Source organism: Motacilla alba, chromosome 1A, assembly GCF_015832195.1.
Source record: "Motacilla alba alba isolate MOTALB_02 chromosome 1A, Motacilla_alba_V1.0_pri, whole genome shotgun sequence".
In the NCBI taxonomy this organism is placed as follows: Eukaryota; Metazoa; Chordata; class Aves; order Passeriformes; family Motacillidae; genus Motacilla; species Motacilla alba.
The window spans coordinates 15,342,467-15,365,090 of record NC_052031.1 but is presented as its reverse complement, the minus strand read 5'-3'; the positions used below and the strand labels follow the sequence as shown (position 1 = coordinate 15,365,090).

At 43.7% G+C, this 22,624-nt stretch overlaps 1 protein-coding gene across 5 annotated transcripts in view; it reads left to right on the top strand.

Annotated features, from left to right (window-relative positions):
- CELSR1 (cadherin EGF LAG seven-pass G-type receptor 1) overlaps nt 1-22,624 on the top strand; it is a 164,719-nt gene that overhangs the window by 105,106 nt on the left and 36,989 nt on the right. For all 5 annotated transcript variants that reach the window (XM_038153112.1, XM_038153111.1, XM_038153108.1 and 2 more), the window contains exons 6-13: nt 11,408-11,565; nt 12,450-12,613; nt 13,632-13,757; nt 18,388-18,554; nt 19,015-19,200; nt 19,521-19,634; nt 19,962-20,136; nt 20,854-20,995. In XM_038153112.1, the coding sequence (XP_038009040.1) occupies nt 11,408-11,565; nt 12,450-12,613; nt 13,632-13,757; nt 18,388-18,554; nt 19,015-19,200; nt 19,521-19,634; nt 19,962-20,136; nt 20,854-20,995 (1,232 nt within the window). The remainder of the gene's footprint in view (nt 1-11,407; nt 11,566-12,449; nt 12,614-13,631; nt 13,758-18,387; nt 18,555-19,014; nt 19,201-19,520; nt 19,635-19,961; nt 20,137-20,853; nt 20,996-22,624) is intronic.

Below are 22,624 nucleotides of genomic sequence, written 5' to 3'. Positions count from 1 at the left end.
TGCTAAGAAATGCCAATAGATCTTTTAAAGGCTCTCCTAAGTGTGCAAGGCAGAAAGATCATTACAATGTATGTAGTGCTTCCTCTTAAAAGAAACCACGTATTCTTACGTAAGATTTAACCATATTTCTTCCAATGTTATGATTTCCTCATCACCTATCTCATTGTGAATTGTTTAGCAGCAGAATGTACAGCAGGGTCTAGAGGCCAGTGGTGTTGCAGCAAGGAGGAGGCGGTGGGTGGTGCTAACATCCAGCAGTGTGGATGGTACACCTCACCAGGTCATCAATTTGTGCTGGATGCCTTTTCTTCTATGGCATTTTCATGGGATCAAAAGTTCTGCCATGGCTTATGCACAGGGAACCTTGCAGGACACCAAAACCACAGGGAGCATAACCACAGTCAATTCATTAGCTCAAGTTTTTGAGGATTTAGCTATACTTACCTGTGTAACTGGGGGGCCTGTTCTTCACAGGGAAAGGGTTTCTTCACAGGGTTTCTTCAGCTTTACAAGAAAAAAAGCATTTCAAGTGTAAAAGTCACTTTCTTTTCTAGCCACAACCAAATTTTTAAGCAGCGTCCTGAGAGACATTCATGTTTAATTTACTTCTCAGCTCAAGTGGGTAAGGAAGTTTGATTGGAATACCAAGGTGGTTAGCCAGAAGCAGGTAATGAAGTTTTTTTACAACTTTCTTACAAGAACAGAAGTTGCTGTATCAGCAGATTATTGTCCTTTTTGGTGGGTAGGTTGTATACTGGTGAAAGATGTGATAGGTAGTGCTGGAGGCTCATGTACAATATGAGAGTATGAGGAATTTCTAGCTATGCATTTGTATTACTTATCTGTATTTTTGGTGCTACTGGGCATGGCCATTTAAAAAAACCCTAGCAATTAAAATTGCAAGCAGCTAGAGGAAGGAAAGAAATGAGATTTTCATTATTGAATGCATTCTGCATTTTACATTTGAAGTTCAGAATGTTGTTCTAGTCAAACACATAAAATACATTCTTCGTGTCTGAATGCAAAAGATGTCATTTCCCACATGCTCAGGACTCAATTTTTAAAATGCCATGAGAAAAGGTAATCTCAGGAAAAATAGTTCCTTTTATGAGTCATTTCCTTGTTTTTTGGCTCATGATTCATACACTCACATCCTTGCTGAGGTCCAATTCATCCTCTTCCACCCAAATCCAGAGGATCATCAATGAAAGTTCTCCTCTAGGTAGGACCATAGATTTGCTATATGGAAACTGAGCCTTGACAGATTCTGATTAGAATCAATATACCTGCCCACAGTTCTGATGTTCTTGCTGTCCCCTGACATCTTTAAATCAAGTCAGTATTTCCCTTTCTAAAGGAACATTTTTGCTTGGGTGCAAGTGATGTTATTGAGCAGGACTCACTTTTGTTCTGTGGTAGTATAAAGCAAAAGACTGATTAGATGAGAACATGAGTCCCATAGACTCAAAAAATGTGACAGAATCCTGTCAAAACCTGTCTTGAGTTCCAGCCTGCAGTATTGCAGGTGGAAAGCTTAGAGAGAACAGAATTGTTGCTGCACATTTGCCCCGTTCTTACACACTTGCACAGCATCTACCACTCCCTCAGTGGGACTTTGGCCTGGCCTATGGCAACCATTTACATTCTTAACATCTCCTGAAAAGCACTGGAGGGCTGTCTGGCTAATATTTACTTTTTCTTGCTTTGGCTGGTTGTGGAGCCCTTGCAGGTGTTAGTGGGTGTAAAGAGATGGGGGGTGGGCAGCTGATCTGCCCTTGTGGAACAAAGTTATGTGAGCCTGGACTTTAAAAGTTCCTCCCTGCAACTCCACCGATATTTATTCATGTGGATTTCAATTAGTAATTGTTTTTGTTGGTGTTTTGTTTGCTTTTGCTTTTTTTTTTTTTTTCCTGTTGGAGGGTAAGTGTGAAGTGATTGATATCTGGGAAAGGAAATCAGGATTTGGCTGTGGAGCGACATTCCATTGTCTTGACACAAAATAACAAATAACTCACCTCTAAATCTGTGTCTCGGGAAATTAAAGTGTAAAGCAGTGAAAGTCATGCAGAGGTCATTGAGATGTAAAGTGTGACCTGCTCCCCAGCGCTGACTAGCTCAGCTCTCAGTGGCAGCTTTGAGAAATCTCTGTGACAGGGGAAGGGAAGGAAAGCGTGTACTCTCCCCCGCCTGCTTTTTGGAATTGTTACTCTCACAGAGTTTGCAAACACCACCTGAAAACACTGGTCGTTGTGGTGGTGATTTTATATGCAAACCCAAACAGTAACTTTTCAGAAAATATCTGCACAGTAAGGGACCGTGCCTTGGCTAAACCAGCCTGAGTCCCTCCTCTTATGGAAGCCTCATCTTTGGCAAGGCTGTTCAGTGCTTACTCTTCTCGCATCACCCAGGTTTTAAAGGCTTAATTTGTGTGTCCATCTAGGGTGTGCACCCCACATCTGAACTGGGTGTCAGCTGTGTGGCTTTTCCTCCTGGTGTGAGGCTCTCGGGTCGTCCTGGGGGACGTGGCACCCAGCAATGCTCCTGAGTCCAGTTTGCTCAAGCCACCTCTGCACTGCAAAAATCCCTAGACATTTAGTGGCACCTCCCAAAATGGGGCTTTTTGATATCTCCATGAGTCCTGGCACAATCTGAATGGTCCTTGGCTCGCCCTAAGGCCCTGAGGACAGTGCTTGAAAGTTGTGCTCTGCAGCCCAGCCTGGCAAGGCCTTGCTCAAAGCCACGCAGTCATTGGAATGGCACCTCAGGAATTTGGAGTGAGTTCTTTGAAGTGCACTGTTATCACAATTAAATCATCTAGTAAATTACAGTAGCTCACTGATTTGCAGTAACTTTTCATGTACTTTGTATCTGTCTGTGCAGTGAGAGGAAGCAACACTTTGCAGTTACCTGGCCTTGCAGAAGTCTCTGTGTGCCAGGAGACCCTCACAAAGATCCAGCCATGGGGGCAGGGAGCGAGCCCATGGAAAAGTGTGGGATTCCTAGATGTTATAGGCTGAAATGTGACTCCATTACCCACACTAAGCAGCAGTTTGCTTGGCAAGGTGTCACCAGGGATTTGTCCAGAAAGGGGTTAGTTGCTGTGCGTAAGTGTCACAGGTATTTCTTGGACTCTGAGAGCAGCCACATTGACATCTTGGATGCAAAAATATGTCATAGAACTTACAAGATTTATATAAAGCAAAAAATATTTGAGAATGTTTCTTTGGCTGGTAGATAGGGACAAATGGCAAAGGGAGAAGGATTTGCTGAACTGGAAGAGGACAGCAGGGGAGGGAGTACAAGGGGGCTCTTCCAGCATCAAAGGATGTGTTCTTCTTTCCCAGTTCTCCAAAGGCACTGGAGAACATCCTTGTTGGTGGAAAGAGAATGAGATAGCAAAATAGGCAGAAAAAGGGTTCAGAGGGCAGGAAAGGTCAGGGAGAAGGGACATCAGCCACAGGGGCAGATCAGCACGAGGAGGGGGCTGCAGAGGAAGGACAAGAGCACCCACAGCAGCAGAGCACTGTGGTGAGTGCTGTCTGCCACATGGAAAAGTGAAAGTTGTCTTGATGAGAGAGAGAATGGTCTCTTGACAGCCAAAACAGGTCTGTCCTGCTGTTTCACTGATTCAGCCTCAAAGAGCTGAGAAGCATCTGGGAATACACATTTGAGGATAAAATTTCCATTTGCAGACAGGGAAAACTCATCTTCCCATCAGCACTACAGCAGCCCTCGCCAAAATTAGTCAAAACTAAGAATATACCCTTTGCAGTAGGTGAATGATATTTGTGAAAATCCTGGCAAGGAGCATATGTGGTTGCTGTACTTGTGTAACCATGGCTTTTCACAGCCCTGCTGTGCCATTGCCACATGTTGTGACAAGAGGGGCTGCTCCCCATCTCTGCGCCAGCACTGCAAGAGCGGCAGCAATTCGGGCAGTGCCATTCACTAGTGCAGGTCTCATAGCTGTGCTGAAAGTCTCCTGCTTTGAATATCAAAGTTTAGCCTCTGGATGCAGCCCTAAAGGAGATAACAAATCAGGCCAGTAAAACTTGATTGACTTCGTGGGCCAGCCCAGATCCTGATGATTGGTGTTACAGGGCGTTTCTCTACGAAAAGAAACTGGTCTGATCGCTTTTTAGGATTTGCATTTTTTACTCACTGATGGGAAGCTCTTTGGTTTTCCTTTTCACTGTCACAGGCTCTCGTGTTTCTGTACAGACTTGAGCCAAATTTGAATAGAGAAATACCATTAAAATATTCCGTGAATAAAGGGGGTACATACATCAAAGGAGTAAGGGGGTTATGTGAAATGACTTGTCCTGCCTTTCCCTGGTGACTAATCAGGATCTGTTCTTCACACCGCCTATCTTCAAGGTGCTCTGGAAATCTGTAAGGCGAAACTCTAGAAAACAAAGATTAACATTAGTGGTTTCTGTAATCTGGCCTGATTTGGAGTTTCCTGATTGATCACAGTGGTCTGCAAGTCCATGCTAAGTTCCTCTGGCCTTTCCTAGTCTCTCCCCACAGGACTGTAAGCAGTGTACTTTCCCTGTTTATTTTTTCCTGTTTATTTATTTATTTTCCTTGCGGGGCAGGGGGGAGTTGGGGCTGGGCTCCAGCAGCTTGTCCAGGGAGGCATCGCTGCCATGGGCCCTTAATGAGCTTTTTGACCACTGAAGCAGCACAGCATCGCCTGGGAATGGCAGGGGTTCCTCCCTTCCCCAGCCAGAGCACAGGGCAGAGGCCGGCGGGTTAACGAGGCAGCCGGGGATGGCGGGCGGCCTAATGAGCGCCAGGGAGCCGGGCACGGCAGCCCCGGCAGCGGCAGCCCCGGCAGGACCCTGTGCCACCTGCCCCAATGCCTCCAGCAGAACACAGTGCCACTTGCTCCAATGCCTCCAGCAGAACCCAGTGCCACTTGCTCCAATGCCTCCAGCAGGACCCTGTGCCACTTGCTCCAATGCCTCCAGCAGAACCCTGTGCCACCTGCCCCAATGCCTCCAGCAGGACCCTGTGCCACCTGCCCCAATGCCTCCAGCAGGACCCAGTGCCACTTGCTCCAATGCCTCCAGCAGAACCCTGTGCCACCTGCCCCAATGCCTCCAGCAGAACCCTGTGCCACCTGCCCCAATGCCTCCAGCAGGACCCTGTGCCACCTGCCCCAATGCCTCCAGCAGGACCCTGTGCCACTTGCTCCAATGCCTCCAGCAGAACCCTGTGCCACCTGCCCCAATGCCTCCAGCAGAACCCTGTGCCACTTGCTCCATTTCCCCCCGTTATTACTGTAGCTGGAAGCGTTAAAAAGCAAAGAGCCCCAAAAGGTGTAAGACATTTTCCACCCAGCGCTTTTGGGGGTGATGGGGTCTGAACCAGCATATTAACAATGAAGAGGAGAGTATTAAAAAAAATAACAAGGAAACAGATTCTTTTTAACCTTTAACCACTCTGAAGGGCCAATAAATCATTAGCTACTAATTAACAAAAACAGAAGGGTAACTTACTGTCTGGTTAGCAAACTCTTGGAGTCACTGAAAGGCTGGCACTGACTTCAGCATGGCTTTTCTTCTTACACTTATTAAAAAGACAAGGCAAGCTCTGAATATTAAGCTATGCCATGCAAAGCATTTTGTGAGAAGACTGACTGTCTAAAATAAATATATTTTTAATGTGTACAGTGAGCTGAGCAAATGCAGAATTTACAATATGCAACATCTGACCCCCAAGAAATTAGATCTCCTCCTGGTGCCAAGGGTAACAAGGTAATTGTGTCTCATCTGCAAGCAGTACTGGTTTGCATTTTCTAAGTGTTTGCCATACTTCTTGTCTGCTGCTGAATCATCTCCTCAGGTCCTTCAAAAGATTCGATGGGGTGGCCGAAGCAGGAGGAAGACCTCCTGGCCGAGGTTTGGGCTGGAGAGCCCAGCTTTCAGCCTGAGCTCAGGGAATATCCCTTATGTTGGAGCACTCTCTGATGGCTGACCAAAACCACTCTCCCTCTTCCCATCTGTGAGAAAAGTCAAGTGGCAAGTTTTTATCTAGGAATGGAAGTTGGAAAAAAGTTGTCTGGTGGAGGAAATGTTTGTGAGACCTCTGGAACAGGCTATTATCTTGCCGATTAACTAATAAAAGGGTGAGATCCAGGAATCTGAGTGTCACCACTGCTGCTGATTGACTAAACAAACATTTGAACTTTGCAGTATTATTATTACATGTACAGATACTATCTCGTCTGGTTTAATTTAAAGTAAGTCTGCTAAGGATTGGACTCTCCAACAACTCTCCAATAGTTTTGCATCCTGACTTGGGAACAGTAGGACATATGATCTAAATACAAGGGTTAAGGGTTTAGGACAAGGGCTCCCATTGTCCGTTGATCTGTATGTCTTTTCCATTCACTGTGCATCATTACACCAGCTGTGTCTCTAATAAGTAACTGTGTGGGCTCTCACAGTTTAAATATTTACTCAAACATAATAGAGAACCCAAACGAAACTGAGATACATGAGAATATCCACGTCTGATGTTCTAAGTGTAATCACAGTGGATTTGTGCAGTAGATTTGCAAACTATAAACAGATGTGTTTTGATGATTTTCTCTCCACTGTCTGGTCTCCACTTGTAAAACAGAAGTTCACAGATTAAGCTTCTCAGGGTTTTTCACCTGGGAGAAGTTACATGTCTTTCTGTTGAATTAATGGGGAGAAGTCCAAATATTGCTAAGTTTCACAAAAATCAGATTTGGCATCACTAGTAAAATGACACTCCACAGTGGTGTTCTCTTGCTGCAACCTGAGAAAGTCACTACAGGTGGCCAAAGAGAGTTCCATACCCTGTTGCAGCTCAAGCAGGTCGCTCCTCCAGTTTGCTGCTGAGACAGTAGATGAGTCTCACTGTTACCTCTGCTATGATCAGAAAGGGAGCTGCAATTTTCAAAAGATATCCTAGGAGGCTGTCGTTCCTGTAGTCACATTTTGCCTGTGACTCTCTCTGGGCAAGGGTGAATGTCATGGGTTAGACATGAGATGAGAGATTGTCACTCATAGATCAGGACTACTGATCTTCATGAAAGCTCAGTGAGGCAAAGTTAAGTTTCATTACATTGTTTACAGTTTTAGGTACTAATTGCCATCATTTGCGGAATATAAAGATGGTTAATCTTGGTTTACAGATGGAGAAGAATGTAGGGGATTTTTGCTGCCATTTATTGATCCTAAGACAGGACTATTTCTTTTCTCCAGGTGACCCTATATGTGACTATAACATAAAAACATAAGAGTCAGTATAACAAACAAAATGAATTATGGGATGCACAGAATGTTTGAAGAATCATAATGTGATGGTGATAAAACACTGCAACACTCAGGGCTGCTTTTTCTTCTTTCATTTGAGTCCTGGAATAATGCACTTCTTTCATAGTTTGTTTAAGGGAGACCAGGTTTTCTCTCTGGCACTGTTTGGTACCTCTTCTTGCTACTCAGTGTTACAGCATGTGGTCTTTGAAATTTGAATCCCAACTTGTTTCTGGAGAAGCACTAACTGAAAAGGCAGCCTTTAGGGTTAGGCAACGAAAGGTAAATTTTCAGCTCCATGAGCAGGAACTCAGTTACATGACTTGCATTACTATTAATGGGGGTCATGCTGGTAAATTCCTGTACACCACATTGCACATTTACTCATGAGTGCAGAATTGGCACAGCTAATGAAACTTGCCTTTAGGGTAGCATGTATTTCAGGAGATGGGTCTGACAGGCAGAAAGGACTGCTAAGTACCCAGATGAAAGTCTGGCTTTTAACTCCTTGAACATATTTCCAGAAAATAACAGTGTGAATTAATGCTGGTTAGTGTTAGCTGTTCCTACTGTTAGGGATCAGTCTTGCTCCAGTAGGATTTCATTGAGGCAAAGATCATGCCTGAAATGTGAATGTGTGTGCTGTGAATGTAGTGTTGGCAATTCACTTTGTGGTGCATTTTCCAAGTACTACTCACTGTCACTTATTTTCTTTCAAACATGGGCCAGTCCTCTGCTAACACTGGCTTCTATAATCATAAACAAATGAAGTTTTTTTATCATTTTCAGTCCTCCTACTTTCCCAATGATGATCCCTCCTATGGCTGAGCATCCCCTGGTGATTACCAGCCTACATGACTCATGGGCATCTTATACCCCTTTATTCTTGAACGGTGTCCATTGCAGTGATGGCATCTTATTTCCAAAACTCTTCTCTAGCCTTTACTTGCCAAGTCCATTTTGTCTGTTTAACATGGTAAACATGCCAAGTCCATTTTGTCTGTTTAACATGGTAAACTTGCTCTGGCTGCTGTTCTGTGCACCTGCTGTAAATGGAAGGTATTTTTAGTAAATGAAAACAAAACTGCCCAAACATTCCATCCTGTTCAGTGTTATGAAACTTTTCTCATATGCATCTGTGCAACAGCCCAGTGTTGTATTGCCTTTTTAACCTTTTAATCTCACCATGGTTCCTCATTGTTTTGTAGTTAATTAGTAGGGTTGTTTTATTATTTTCATCATTTAGTGCCGAGAGTTTCAGAGTCTGCGAAAAGAATTCTTGTCATCAGATCCCAAGTTTCATGTTATGGGATTAATTCTCTTTCTTGCATGCAACTATTTTTTTTAAATACATGATACTCTAAATATCCTTTGCATCACCAGTAACCTATATTTAACATTAATCAAAGTATTTAATGAATAAAATCTGTCCCATGATTCATTGCTGAAGGAGCTCCTAACTTGGGCTTTCTCTGATAAAGTCTTTTATTTATTTCCCATAATTTCAATTATAAAGCATTCCCTATGTTAGCTGTTAAGAAGATGAATAGTGTGTATTACTTGACACATATTTTGAGATCTTGTCCTGTTAGTTCAATCTGAAAATATCTCTTTCCTTTCCCAGTAACATATTCTTGCATTTTGGGAAAAACCTGTCAAATTCTGTCAAGTGAGACTTTTAACATGGTCAGAAAATGCTTGAACTAAGTTTGAACTGCCAATAGATTTCTTTTCATTCACTGCAGTGTTCCCCTTCTTCATGGTTCTGTGTGGTCATCAGAGCCCAAGAGATGCCAGAGATCTGTACTGCAATGAACAGTCAACATCTAGAGAAACACTTTTCAGTTTCTATGTTAAATAAAAGTAGAAAAAAATCAATTTGCTACTGCAGCTAGTGACTGTGAAGGAGCAGCTGCAAAGTGCTGAGTCTCATCAGGTTGCAATCATGATTAACATTGGGCAGATCCCCCCTGCTGAGGGAATAAATACCCTGCCTTTGTCAAGGCTTCCATGTAAGAAACAATAGATTATTTCAGTGAAGCACAAGAACATAAATGTTAATCGAATCATTCATCTGAATGAATAGAAGTAGCACCCAGAATGTAAACATTTTAATTTTGGAAGGGAAGGCTTGCCTGTCAGTTGGTTAGTTTTCCATGTATTTTTTCATTTACTTTGAAAAGCTGCTCACTAACATTGCCATCATTGCATACAATAACATTTTCAGCACTTCAATTACGTATGTTTCCTGTCGTTCCAAGCTAGGCAGTGGCAAAGTCCAGGGAGTATCGGAAAAAATAAAATCTGCCTTAATATCACTAAAGAGAGGTCAAAACCTTATACTGAATAACTGCCAAACTATGTGATCACATTAGTTCTTGGTAGAGGAAATGGAAAATACTTTCCAACTGGAATTGACACCAGGAAGCATGTTTTTTAAATGTTTTTTATACATTGGGATACTTACACTTAAAAATAAATCTGTCTCTATACAGATGATGAAAGTGGCTGTAAGTATGTTAACAAATTTATGTGTCTGTAAGTGAAACAGAAAGAATTCATTTATTCTCTTACTGCTTCCTTGTTTGCTGTACAAATAAGGAATTTCAGAATGCAGTCATGCAGTACATGTTTTAAAGCAAGTGTACAGCAAGCTACAGATGCCCAGCCATTTTCATTTTCATATGGATACAGCTATTGTTGATTAACACATCCAGTAAACATGTTTGGACTTTCAGTGGACCTGGTCAGATCCTGCTGACTTCATTCCTGTGGGGTGTCTCTGTGCAAAGCCAGTAGAGTTCAGTTCAGTGCTTCTCTTGTACCCATAATGTCCTCAGAGATCTTGCACCTGTGGTAGATGAAGACCCCTCAGCTCTATATGAATATAAAACATGGAAACATGGAAAATTAGGATTTGCTAGTTCTTCATTGAGGCTGCTATGCTTCTGTGTGCACATGCACCTTTTTTAACAGTCATGTACTTCTCCACTGGACAAATCTGTCTCTTGAGTTTCTGCACAGAAAACATCATCTCCTGTCAGTCACTCTGGAATGCATCTCATCAGTGACAAAATTAGTGAAGATGATGAAGGATCTGTTTGTGGTGGAAGCACAGAAGTTTGATGGCTGGTATTGAATTCCTGGTGGTCCCATAGGAAAGCCTGTCTGCTGGGATCACTGAATTTCCCCAGTCAGTAGGTGCTGAAGTGGGGACAACACCAACTGACAGCAGGTGATGGGCAGAGTGAGCCAGTAACAGTGGAGCTGTGAAGCTGGGTGTGATAATTCTAGCTTTGTGGCTCATGTTCACCAGGACGTGTTGTGATTGGCTGGGCAGGAGTTTCCTACTGCCTGGGAGAAGCAGAGGTGACAAAAAGCCAGAGCTTTTATTGCTGCTCTAAAACACATCTTCCATGCTGCATCTGTGTGCCTGCACCAGAGCAAGCACAGATACATCCATTATTTTTGATTGTCCAGTTCCACAGGTCATTGGTCTCTGTTCTCCTGTAACTAGAAACTGGGGGCTTCTCAGCTGACTCAGCAATGGGCAGTGGTTTTTCATGCACTCCATCTTGTCGCTGGAACAAGCAGGTTTCATCTAACTTCCCTCCCAGTCATCAGACAACCCCTCACTACAGCTTTTATAGAGGCCTGAACTCAGTCACTGGTAGCCTGGACAGAGTGCACCCATCAGAGAAAATGTGATTTAAGCCTTTAATTTAAGGTTCAGTTGTAATAATACATAATTTTAGGGTTTTCATTGCCTTGAGGTGAAGAGATGCAAAATGAGCATAATTTATTAGAATTTATGGTGCAAAAGTGGGAAAACACCTGTTTGATGTGATTTGGGCCAAAGTGGTTCAGCTGTGGAAAAGACCAAAGCCACTTCTGACCACCCTGTGTATCAAATTGGGCATGTGTGGACTCTGACTGAAGTCATCCATCAGGGCTTTTCCTTGCCTTAATGTCGTGGGACAACCTAAGTTCTGCTGCTTCATTTACATTTTCTATTTTTATCCTCTTTGGGGGGTAGTAAGCTGAGCTGACTGAACCAGCATTCAAATCCCACGTGTATGTAGCACTGTATGACATGTGCTGTTTCCTTTTTGAAGCCAAACATTGGCCGGTTAGGAATTCCCCATGGGCCCTCTGGAGAGAAGGTGGCTGTGGTGACTGTGGACGACTGTGACACAGCAGTGGCCGTGCGCTTCGGGAGCCTCATTGGGAACTACACCTGTGCTGCCCAGGGGACTCAGACTGGCTCCAAAAAGTAAGGATTCCCTAGATCTGTGTTTTTCACTCATTCTCTTTTCCAGTGAAGAATCAACAGCATGCAGTTAACCACTGAGCACTAAGTGATTAATCAGTAAGTTGGAAAAATAGGTACAATGTAACGAGAAAAATTAACAAAGTTAGTTTGGGATATGTAGTTGCTTCCACCATTTAAGTAAAGAGTCTTGTCTTAAAAAGAGGTAGAAATAAAGGGTGTAAACAAACAACCATTGAAAATCACTGGGTGTGAAGAAAGGGAAAAAAAATTAGTACTTTTGAGTTTAAGGAAGAGGTGAACAGCAAGAAACATAGGGGGATATAAAGTAATAAGTGATAGCAGAGAGACTGCTGAGAGACACGTGGTGCTCTAATATCCCAAGAGAGGGGCACACTATAAAAACGGGGGCTAATCCAAATGACCAGATGATAATATTTCTCACACAGTGTGGAGTCATTTAGTAGTACCTACATCCACTAAATGTCATTAAGACTAAGATCTTCAGAGGATTTTAAAAGGGTTGGCATTATATGATAATTAAGTCATTATATAAAAATGTATTGCTTCTCAACCTGAGTGGCATCAGCCAGCCTCTGCATAACTGGGGTCAGAAAGAAGTGTCCTGTGGCTACACATTTTCCTCCAATTTTCATTTTCTTCTGCATACTAGCAGCTGTAAGGACAGGCCACTGGATTCTATATGGACATGACAGCTCCTAAGTTAAAAGGTAGTGTTACTGGACAATCCTTTGATTACAAGCTCTGGAAGTGCTCATGTAGCAGAGAGAAGTGCAGCTTAAATGTGCTCATGGAAGCAGTAAGATAAAGAACAAAACAAAACAAACTCTTCGCAGTAAATTACGAGCATTTCTTTGTTTCTTCAGGTCTTTGGACCTAACTGGCCCTCTCCTCCTTGGTGGTGTCCCAAACTTGCCTGAGGATTTCCCGGTGCACAACAGGCAGTTCATCGGCTGCATGAGGAACCTGTCCATCGACAGCAAGCCCATCGACATGGCTGGTTTCATTGCCAATAATGGCACTCTGCCAGGTATGGGCAACTGCTGCCCCAAGGGTCAACACCAGAAAGGTCTCTGCCACAGCTGTGCCAGGGGCACGGCTTAGGGTGTCGAGGAGGCTGGCACTGCGAGGAACCCCAGGAAGGGGAAGGGGACACATGGTTCTGAAATTTCCTCCTGTTAGCACTGTGGAGGGCAAAGCAGCTATGGGGCAGCACTTCAGGTGCTGTATGGCATTGTGCTGCCACTGTGTCTCTGGTCAGACCTCATTTGTTTGGGTAATGTGCAGTCCACACCTGTGCCAGGGAGGCATACAATAGCCCGTGGCACAGGGCACACTTCCAGGATTCAGCAGCACATCAGGAAGGACTGGGCTTGTTTAGCCTTTCTGCATTGCTGGGAGTTTCAGCCAGGAATTTACTCCTAAATTAACTTCTCTTCTATTTTTAAACTACCTATTAAATGTCATTTTGCTCTGAAAGCCAGTGGGATTAGTTCATGAAAAAGACAGCACTTACAATGACTTTTTAATAAATTGTGTTTGTTCTGTAAATAAAATTCTGCAATTCCCCAAATGTGAAACCTGCTTCATGGAGCAGCCTGTTGGAAGTTCTGATTTGATTTCCAGTCCTTAGATCCCTGATCAGGATTAGTTCTGGTGATTAGGCATACAGAATGTTCTCATCATCCTAAAACTGGCTTGTACACACAAAAATGGAAAGTCCCTTCTGTCCATGCTGGTGAAGGTCTGTGTAAGAGCTAAATTGCATTTCTAAAGCATGTTGCATTGATTGTGGATTAAGGAGGGAGTCATAGCACATGCCTTTGATAGACAGACTTGTCTTTATGCATTTAATACATGATCAGCTTACATAAACTTTTGCCTTCCACATTTTGCTTCACTGACTTCAAAAACATTTTCAAAAAAAAGCAAAAATACCCAAACCTATAATGGTCTTGTCTTCTTTTTATGTAAAAACTCAAATACAGTCATTCAGAGCCTTTTTTTTCATTGAAACCATACAAAGTAATGGTTTTCCTGAATTGCAGGCTGTGCAGCTCAGAGGAACTATTGTGAAACCAACTGGTGCCAGAATGGAGGCACGTGCATCAACAAGTGGAACACGTACATCTGCGAGTGCCCTGTGCGCTACGGAGGGAAGAACTGTGAGCAAGGTAGGCTGCACAGAGCTCGCCGTGTTTGTCATGTTTGCACGTGTCACTGCTTGTCATTGCCACCTCAGAGCACCTATGTCCAGCTGTGATGATTGAGGGTAACAGAAGACTGAGACTGTCACCCGTTATGTATTTGAAATCATTTTAGAGGTCCCCTCTATAGTAGATGACATACTGTCATGAATAAGAGCAGCTTTCATTGATTTACTTACATAAGCAAAGTAGTTCCAAAGAACTTGGCTGTATTTAGTAATTTGTTTATAGTAAAAATGTCTGATCCTAAGCCCCTTTAAATCAGTGGAAAGAATCCTGCTGACTTTACTGGGCTTTGACTCAAACTGGGGATGAATGTGCTGTTTTAATAACTACTTTTTTGGCAAGAAGGCATTCTGTGCTAAGAGCACTTTCGGTTTTACTGGATTTTTCTTTGATTGAGCACAATGTGCATATATGTGTAAAACCTCATTACTAAAGGATAGGGATGGAACAGCAGGTGAGTTTTTTTAGGTGTGGAGAACTTGCAGTCAGTTTTTTCCCCTAGAAATGAGGATTTGCCTGTGGGAGGAGTCCCATGAGGGTTGGTGCTGTAAGGTGGCTGTTCCTGTGGAGTCTTCCTGGATTCTTCCAGCAAAGAAAACATGCTTCTACTGGGCTTGGTCTAGGTAGTGGTACTGGTCCTGGTCTAGTTAGTGACAATTTCTCTTCCCTTTCCTGAGAACCAGCAATATTAGCTTAAGAGGAGAGGACACATGGTTAAGTTTCTGTCTTGGAGATAAAGGTTTGCAGAGTGAAGAACAGGGAAAAGAAATGATGGAGACCTATGCTCCACCTCACACAGAGCCCAGAGCTGTTTTTATTGCCCCTAGTCTGGTACCTGCTTTCTGTTGCAGCTCCTCAAATATTTTGAACTTCCCCGGTTTCTATGAAGGTCTGATTTTTCCATGTGTCTCACATCAAGAATGTTTGTTGGTGAAGTTCTTGTGTTTTCTTCATGATTGGCTGTTCTCTGTGCTACAGACCCACTCTGATGTATCCTGAGGGGAGTGCCAGGGCCCAGCTATGGTGTGTCCTGAACTGGTGTAAATGGGAGTACTGCAATCACATGCAAAGACTCTCCTTCCCTCTGTTTTTCAAATGGAAATTCAAAATTTGATCAAACGTTTGTTTTATTTACTATTCTCTTATCCCAAACTCAAGACCAATCCACAAAGTTTGGGATTTAGATTATCATCTAGGAGCTGCCCTGTAGGCATCCCTGGAAACTCATTTTAAATTCAGGTGAAAGAGATGATGGCAGTCACAGCAGCGCTGCCTCCCCCAGTCCCAGCTGTGCCTCTGCCTCCAGCACTGTACATTCCTGCATGTCCCCTTTGTTAATGAAAAACCCCATGTTCTTGCTGATGCCGCAGTTTGTGGGGTTTTTCTGATAGTTTGAAGGCAACAGGCTGCTTGGTTCTCTGATGGTATTTGTGGGCCAGTGTCCCTGTAGAAAAATAGCATGCCAAGAAAGAAATGGAATGTGACCAAAGATTTCAGGAGCCCAAAGTTAAAGTCAGGAGGAATCACAGATATGCTATACTCCTGTCTTTTGAATTTTTTATTTGAATACTCAGCTATGATCCTAAGAGCATTAGCTATTATTAGGCAGCTATTTTTTTAAAAGTCTTCAATAGAATATTTGCAGTTTTGAGTAGGAGTGCTGCATTTCTTTAATCCCTATGGCAGTGCTGGTTCTGCTTCAGGCTAACAGAGGACAAAGATTTTGGCAAGTTACCAATTAACCTTTTTTTCAATTCCTGCTCTTCAAAAACTCTGGGATCTGGTCTTCACTAGTGAGGATGGGATGTTTTACCTTCACCACCCTCCTAGAATCCGTTAATTCACCTTCTGGCAGCTCCCCTCTCCTGCTGATATATAGAAGGGAGATAAAATGAAGGAAAAATTAGTTTCACCTTTATTGTAATTGAATTATTTTAAACTATTAGGTGCTGCAATTCTGTGAAGAAGATCTAGCAGCTGTGTCTGACTCACTCTTGGATGGCCAGTGTCATTGCACTAGCCTTGGACTGGACCTAAACATAAGCTTCCACATGTCCAGCACCCACACTGCAGGTGCCATCCAGTGGGATGTTGGCAGCATGTCTCCCCAGGCCCTCTGTCTCCACAGGGCATGGCCCTCACGTGTTTCTGCTGGCCCTGTTGAGTGCAGGACTCTCTTTAGAGTGAGCATAGATACACAGGCAGTGCTTCAAGTGGCAAACTCTGAGCACAGGATCAGTGTGTATCACTGCACCACCCATGGCAGGGGGTGCTGGAAAGCATGTGGGCCTCTGTGGTGACAGAGGAGTCAGGTCCCATCTGAGGACAGTGGATATCCCACATCCTCCATGGACACTCCTGGTCCCAGGCATGAGGAAGGGCTGGGGGAAAGAGGGAGGTCAGAGGGGGCTGACAAATGGGGATTTCTATTTAACTAGCAGGGAAAGGTACACCCTGGCCCCAGGGAAGGGAGTGAAGCTGGGAGAAGGTGTGGGAAGGGAATGGTATTTGCAAGTACAGAAAGTCACCACCAGTGAGAAAAGGAAGAAGGTGGCTAATTGCCATGCCAGTCCAGTTCTCCCAGAAGCAAAGGTGAAATGCTTGCACACAGCATTCCCAGCCTTCAGCAGGTGGGGAGGCCACAAGTTTGCATCCTGCCTCTGCACTCCAGAGGCAGCTGGGCTAAAAAATCTCAGCAACAGCCCAGAAAACCAGCAGCAAAGTTGGAAGCTGAGGTTATTATGAAGGTCAGCAGGGTAGAGGAAGGCGAAGGCTGACTTTTGCACAGGTGGAGCAAGAGAAAATAATCCTGCTCAACACTGATGTCCTGGTTACTTTTGCATTGATGTGTGCAGTGTGGGCTGATGAATTGTGCCCTGGCCAGAATTGTGCCCTGGCCCAGCCAGCCAGAACTCAAGCACTGCATTCAACTTTTAAGCAACCTGAGGACACCTGTATCTGTTGACAACCTTTTTTAAAGTTGCCATCTGGTTTTCAAGAGTAGGCTATGCTGCAGTTGTTCCACCATATGTCCTCTCTGGCATTTGTGGTATGACTGCAAAGGTGAGATCACAGGCTGGAGCAGGAGGGAGGAGGGCTGCCCCTTGCAACTGCCTCCCTTTAGCCTGATGTGAGATGGTTGGGTAACCACATCTTAAGGAAGGGCAAGTCAAGTTCCACCTCTGGCTTGACTAGTGGTAGCCCAGTAGTCCCTGACTTTTTGTTTCTCACAAATAGGGAGCTAAAGGGCTTGCACTTTACTCCAACCCCTGCACTCCACTCCTCACCCCAGCCTTTCCTTTTGTAGACACCAGCAAGGCAGACATACGAGAGTTTGGGGTTTGGCTTTATTCCTCAAAAAATGCTACTTCACATCAACTTTCCCCCATTTTCTGGTATGGTGCCACCCCTCAACCTTTTTCTAAGGACTTACACATATGCACATATTATATAGTAACACATATGCATTTGTATATACATGATCTCTCCTACTACAAAAAATCCAGAAATTGTCAGCAGACATGGTGGTGTGGAGCAGAAGAGGAAAGACTGTTAAACCTTGTGATTTCACTGACTGACATGGACTCAGCACATGATGAAAAAATGAAAAGGCTGGCTGATAATCTGTGGTGGTTGTATCCAGTCTCTAAAGCCTGCTTCCACTGGCGAAAAGCTGCCATGAACTTCACCAACATGCCACAAGCAAGGATGTCAGGAAGGGGCTGACTGTAGATCCCCTCCGAGGCTCCACACACGGTGGAGGTGTCGTATGAGGTGTTGCAAATAGCGCAGGTGTCCCATGGCTTACATTGTGCTTCTAATCAGTGGGATCAACTAATCCATGGGACTGTAGCTCCTGTTACCCAGGGTAACAACTTTAGAAGTCCAAGGGGATGGGTGTTCCTCTATTTTCCATCAGCAAAGTGCTTTCTATCGAAGGCTGTCATTGGTGTCACCCTGTAGGAGCTGTGCTTGTGCAAGGTTAGAGAGGGGGCCAATTTTGCAGCTGTCACCTCAGGATATTTAAGGCAGGTGATTTAGGCAATTCCACACAAACTTTCTCCCTGTGAAAAGGCTTTGTAGCTGGGGCAGCTGAATAATCTGGCCCTGGAGTATTCACAATTCATTCATATTTCCTGTTGCCTCCCAGCCTTTTCCTGTGTTTAATCTGTTAATTAGAAGCAGGTAATCAAGGTTATGTTGAAAACATCTGAAGCAACTGTTGCCCTCATACTTCCTGTTCTGTCCACCCACTCACCAGCAGAAGTATATCAGCGGAGATCCTGAGCTTACCTTTCTAGGAACACCTCTCATGTGGGTAATGCCATAGCAGTGTGGAGGTGCTGCTTTTGAGTACAGGCACCAAGACAAGATGCCTACCCACAACCAGGGTAGGTTTTGAATTTGCAGTATTATCAACTGCTTCACAGTAACTCCCCTAGACCAGCTGTTCATCCATGGTAGATTGAACATAGCTCAGTGGAAGAGGGACTAGCTCCCTTGTGTCATCACTGTGACATAGCATCATTTTTCTTCTTCACATTTGTCCTGAAGGATAAAAACTGTTTCTCTTCTGTGTTTTGATTCACAGCAATGCCTTCTCCTCAGCGTTTCAGTGGTGAGAGCATTATCATTTGGAGTGACCTTGACATTACCATCTCTGTGCCGTGGTACATTGGGCTAATGTTCAGAACCCGGAAAGTCAATGGCATGTTAATGCAAGCCAATGCTGGGGCTGCATCCAAGATCAACATTCAGGTAAAGGGTGGCTGCCTTTGGTTAGAAAAGAATTAATACTCCCCCAGCAGTGGATATGGCCAGATGAATTACACAGCTTTATCCACCTAACTAAATGTCAATAAAAGCATATCATTACTTTAGCCTTTTACAACGATCAAAAAGTGAATGATCAAAATATCAGTATAAAAATAATATTCATTTGAGATTATTTTTCTAGTCAGAGGTAGTAGTGGGCATTAATATAGATGTAAAAAATTAGTCTATTCCTTTGGAGGTTTTTTGCCCATAAGAGTAGTTGGAGTCTGAATGTCCAAAGTTATACAGAGAGTTCTTGCAAGCGTTCCCATCTTTACTCTTTGAGCTTTTTTTCCCTTTTGGGTTTTCTTAGAAAATGTTATTATCTTGCCCTCCAACTCCTTCTGCATCAAGTACAAATATGTAGCAAAAAAGACGTGTTTTGTTTTTTTTTTCCCAACAGATACTGAACAGCTACGTGCAGTTTGAAGTGTACAGTGGCCAGAGCCAGGTTGCTAGTTTGAAGATGAGCCAGTCACGGGTCAGTGATGGGGAATGGCATCATTTATTAGTAGAGCTGAAGAGTGCAAAAGATGGTAAAGACCTCAAGTACCTTGCTGTCATGTCCTTGGACTATGGGATGTACCAGGTAAGGCACCATCATAACTTTGCCATTGAGCACTGCACAAATACACAATACTAGAAACTAGGATAAAGGACTGTGGACAAGTACTTATGCTGTGAGACATGTTCTGCAGTGATTTATGCCTAATCAATTATATTAATTTATTAAGCTTTATGGTAAGATATCTTACAAAGAAGTCTGTAAAAAGACACATTCCAGTGTCTGGCTCCTCACTGCTTTGGTATTTTTTATGTAATCTGTCAGCTACTGCTTGACTCCATCACAACTCTGTCTGTGTCACAGAGGATGATAGCGCTTCTTATCAGCTGTTGTCTTCCTCACAGAGCACTGTGCAGATTGGAAATCAACTACCTGGTTTGAAAATGAAAAGCATCATTGTGGGAGGTGTCTCTGGAGACCAAGTTTCTGTTCAGCAGGGATTTTATGGATGTATGCAGGTATGAAATTAAAAGTGTAGAAATAAATTTTGAGCTTGTGAGAAAATGCCCAGGTGAAAATGTGGGAGGTTTCTTTTTCATCCACCGTCAAACATTTCTGTTTCCTCCCTAAAAATTATCTAAGAATCAAAATATTAAAGTCTACCCAGTTTGCCAGGTACAAATCTTATCACACAGGGGAAAAACATTTGAAAAAAAAATCTGAGTTTGGCTCATGAGGTGATTTCTTTAAAATGTAGCCTCATTGATTGATGAAAATAGTGAAACACATAATATTGTACTCTGAAAGGAGACTCTAATTTTAAAATAATTGTCTTTTGTCACCAGGGAGTAAGAATGGGAGAGACATCTACAAACATAGCGACACTCAACATGAAACAGGCTATCAAGATCAACGTAAGGGAGGGCTGTGAAGTGGATAACCCTTGTGATTCCAACCCATGTCCCCAGCACAGCTACTGCAGTGACGACTGGGACAGCTACTCCTGTGTCTGTGACCCAGGTAACCTGCTGGCCACTCATACAGGAGCTGGATCACACCTTCATGAGCTCATCAGAAGCAGCACAGCAGCAGCAGCATGCTGGCAAAGTGTTCATCCTCTGATTCTTCCTCTTCCAGTCAGTATTACCCTTCTCACTCTTACTGTAGCACCCTGGAAGCTGCACTCCTGGGCTAAGAATTCAGGCAATGTATCCACCAAATGGAAAGACAGTCTCTGGTCCAAAAGACTCCTGTGCACCTCCCCTTTTCTTTTAATGTTTTTGTTTGTTTGTTTGTTTGTTTGTTTGTTTTTCTTTCTCAGCCTTTTCTGCTGTTGAATTTTAATCTCTCACTCTGCATCCTAATTAAGATACTTTGAATGTTTTCTCTGTTTTGGAGCATGTAACCAGCACATGCTGTCAGCACCCAGCACGGTCACCTCCCATACATGCAGCAAGAGAGTACAAAACTATTTGTAGCACATGCCCCAAATATAAAACCGGGAACCAAAGGCACAAGGGTGCCTCAAGCATGGTAACAGACCGTCAAAAAGAATGGCTTACTATCATTTTGTTTGAGAGGGAAAAGAGTGCTACATTTCTGACAGTATCTCAGGGGGAATCTACTGATTATCGAAGATGTATTATTAGTGTATAAACTTAAGACAGACAGTCTTTTGGAGACATGCAAATCATAAATTACAATGGTTGCTGTAATTTTCTTACCTTGTCTCCCCAGGGTACTTTGGGAGAGACTGTGTTGATGTATGCAACTTGAACCCATGTGAGCATGTCTCCACATGCGTGCACAAACCTAGCTCATCCCACGGCTACACCTGTGAATGTGGACAAAGCTACTACGGACAGTACTGCGAAAGCAAGTAAGAGAATTATTTTGTTCTTGGTTTCTTGATCCTGCCAGGAAGCTCTTCACCTAAGGCAGCAGTCCTCCCACTTCCTTTTCTGCTCCGATTAACTTTCCTGTTACAATTTGAGTGGTATTTTAGGCTCCATTGGCTTTTGGCATTCCTGAACTCTTCCCAGAAGCTAGACATGTTATTCAGGAGCCATATTGCTTCATCAGCTGCTCAGGGGCTCAGCCAGTTCTGCTGTGTTGCACAGCACTGCATCTCACCTGTACTTTGTGGTGGGCTTGGCCTGAGTTTGCTCTGCACCTCTCCTCCAGCACACAGAACAATGCACCACTTTGGTGGCCTCTAGCAAGATAAAGTCTCTTTGCAGTGTAGGTCCAGTCCCTGGGCTGGCAAAGAGCCATCTCTTCTGGACAGTCTGGGCCTGTGTCTGTTGCTTTGTGGGAGAAACGTGCTGATTCCCTCGTCAGCAGCTTCCTGGTCTCTGATAAGCATTCAGCAACCCGCCTGATCCCAGAGGCGGTGCTTTGATTTACTGTAATATGGGCCATTCATGATGTGCAAATGAAGTGCATTTGTCTGCCTGTTTAGGAATGGCTCATGTGATGTTTCCTTCCCTTTGAAAACTGCAAGCTTCTTCCTCTGCCTTTTGTAGTGTGGGCTTGCAAATGTTGGCCGTTGGCCGTGCTGTTGCCAGATTTGTCTTTCATTCCTCTGGATTAGCGACCCAGAGACATTGTCCCTTGTCATTATCTGCTGACATGTGTCAAGTGCAACATTGTGGTTTTCATATTCTAAAGCATAGAAGTACAAACCTACCAATTACCATAAATAAAATTGGTATTGGTCTTCAAAACAGATGAATATAGCTTTTCTTTCCTAAAAATGGGCAGCAGGGAGGGGATACCTTGTGCATTTCCAGGATCTCAGTCTCAGAGCCCTTGTCCTTCAGGCTATTGCTTGACAAAGACTCCCAGCTATCAGAGAATCAGAGCTCTCCTTGACAGAACTAGTGTTGGGGCATCTGTGGGATAACCAACTCAGAGGCTCACCCAGATGAAATAGTCCCAGTGAGAATGGGGGTTTTCCTTCAGCAGGGGTGGCCTTTGATTTGCTGCTTAGCTTCCAGTGCTGCTGCACTCAGTCTGAATCATAGTCTTTGATCCACAGTCCAGATCAAAGCTGCCACCTTCCCCTCTTCCATGTCCCCAGCCATGGGTCCTCTGGCTCTCCTGAGGCAGACCAGGGCTTTTCAAACCTTGTAGTGAACAGTCTGAGAAAGCCAGGTTGGCTGAAAGTAGTGGCTTTTCTTTATAGGATGAGCTTGCAGACAGCTTTGCACCTGAACTGGTGTCCCTGTGGGCTGGGGTGGGATGGGGATGAGGAGTGGGATATAAATTGTTGGGAGCTGTACCCCAAGGCAGTTTGTAGTGGTAGATAAACCAGGGCACAGGCTCAGAGCCACCTGCACTTGAAAATACTTAGAAAAACATTCCCTCTAGGTTGTCATGCATTGATATTCTAAATTTTCCCATATTATACTGTATTTATATTTATATATGTATTGATTGTTGCTTGAGATACATTACTGTCTGTAAGGTGATGCAGTTGAGTGCAGATTTGGCACAAAGCTTTTTT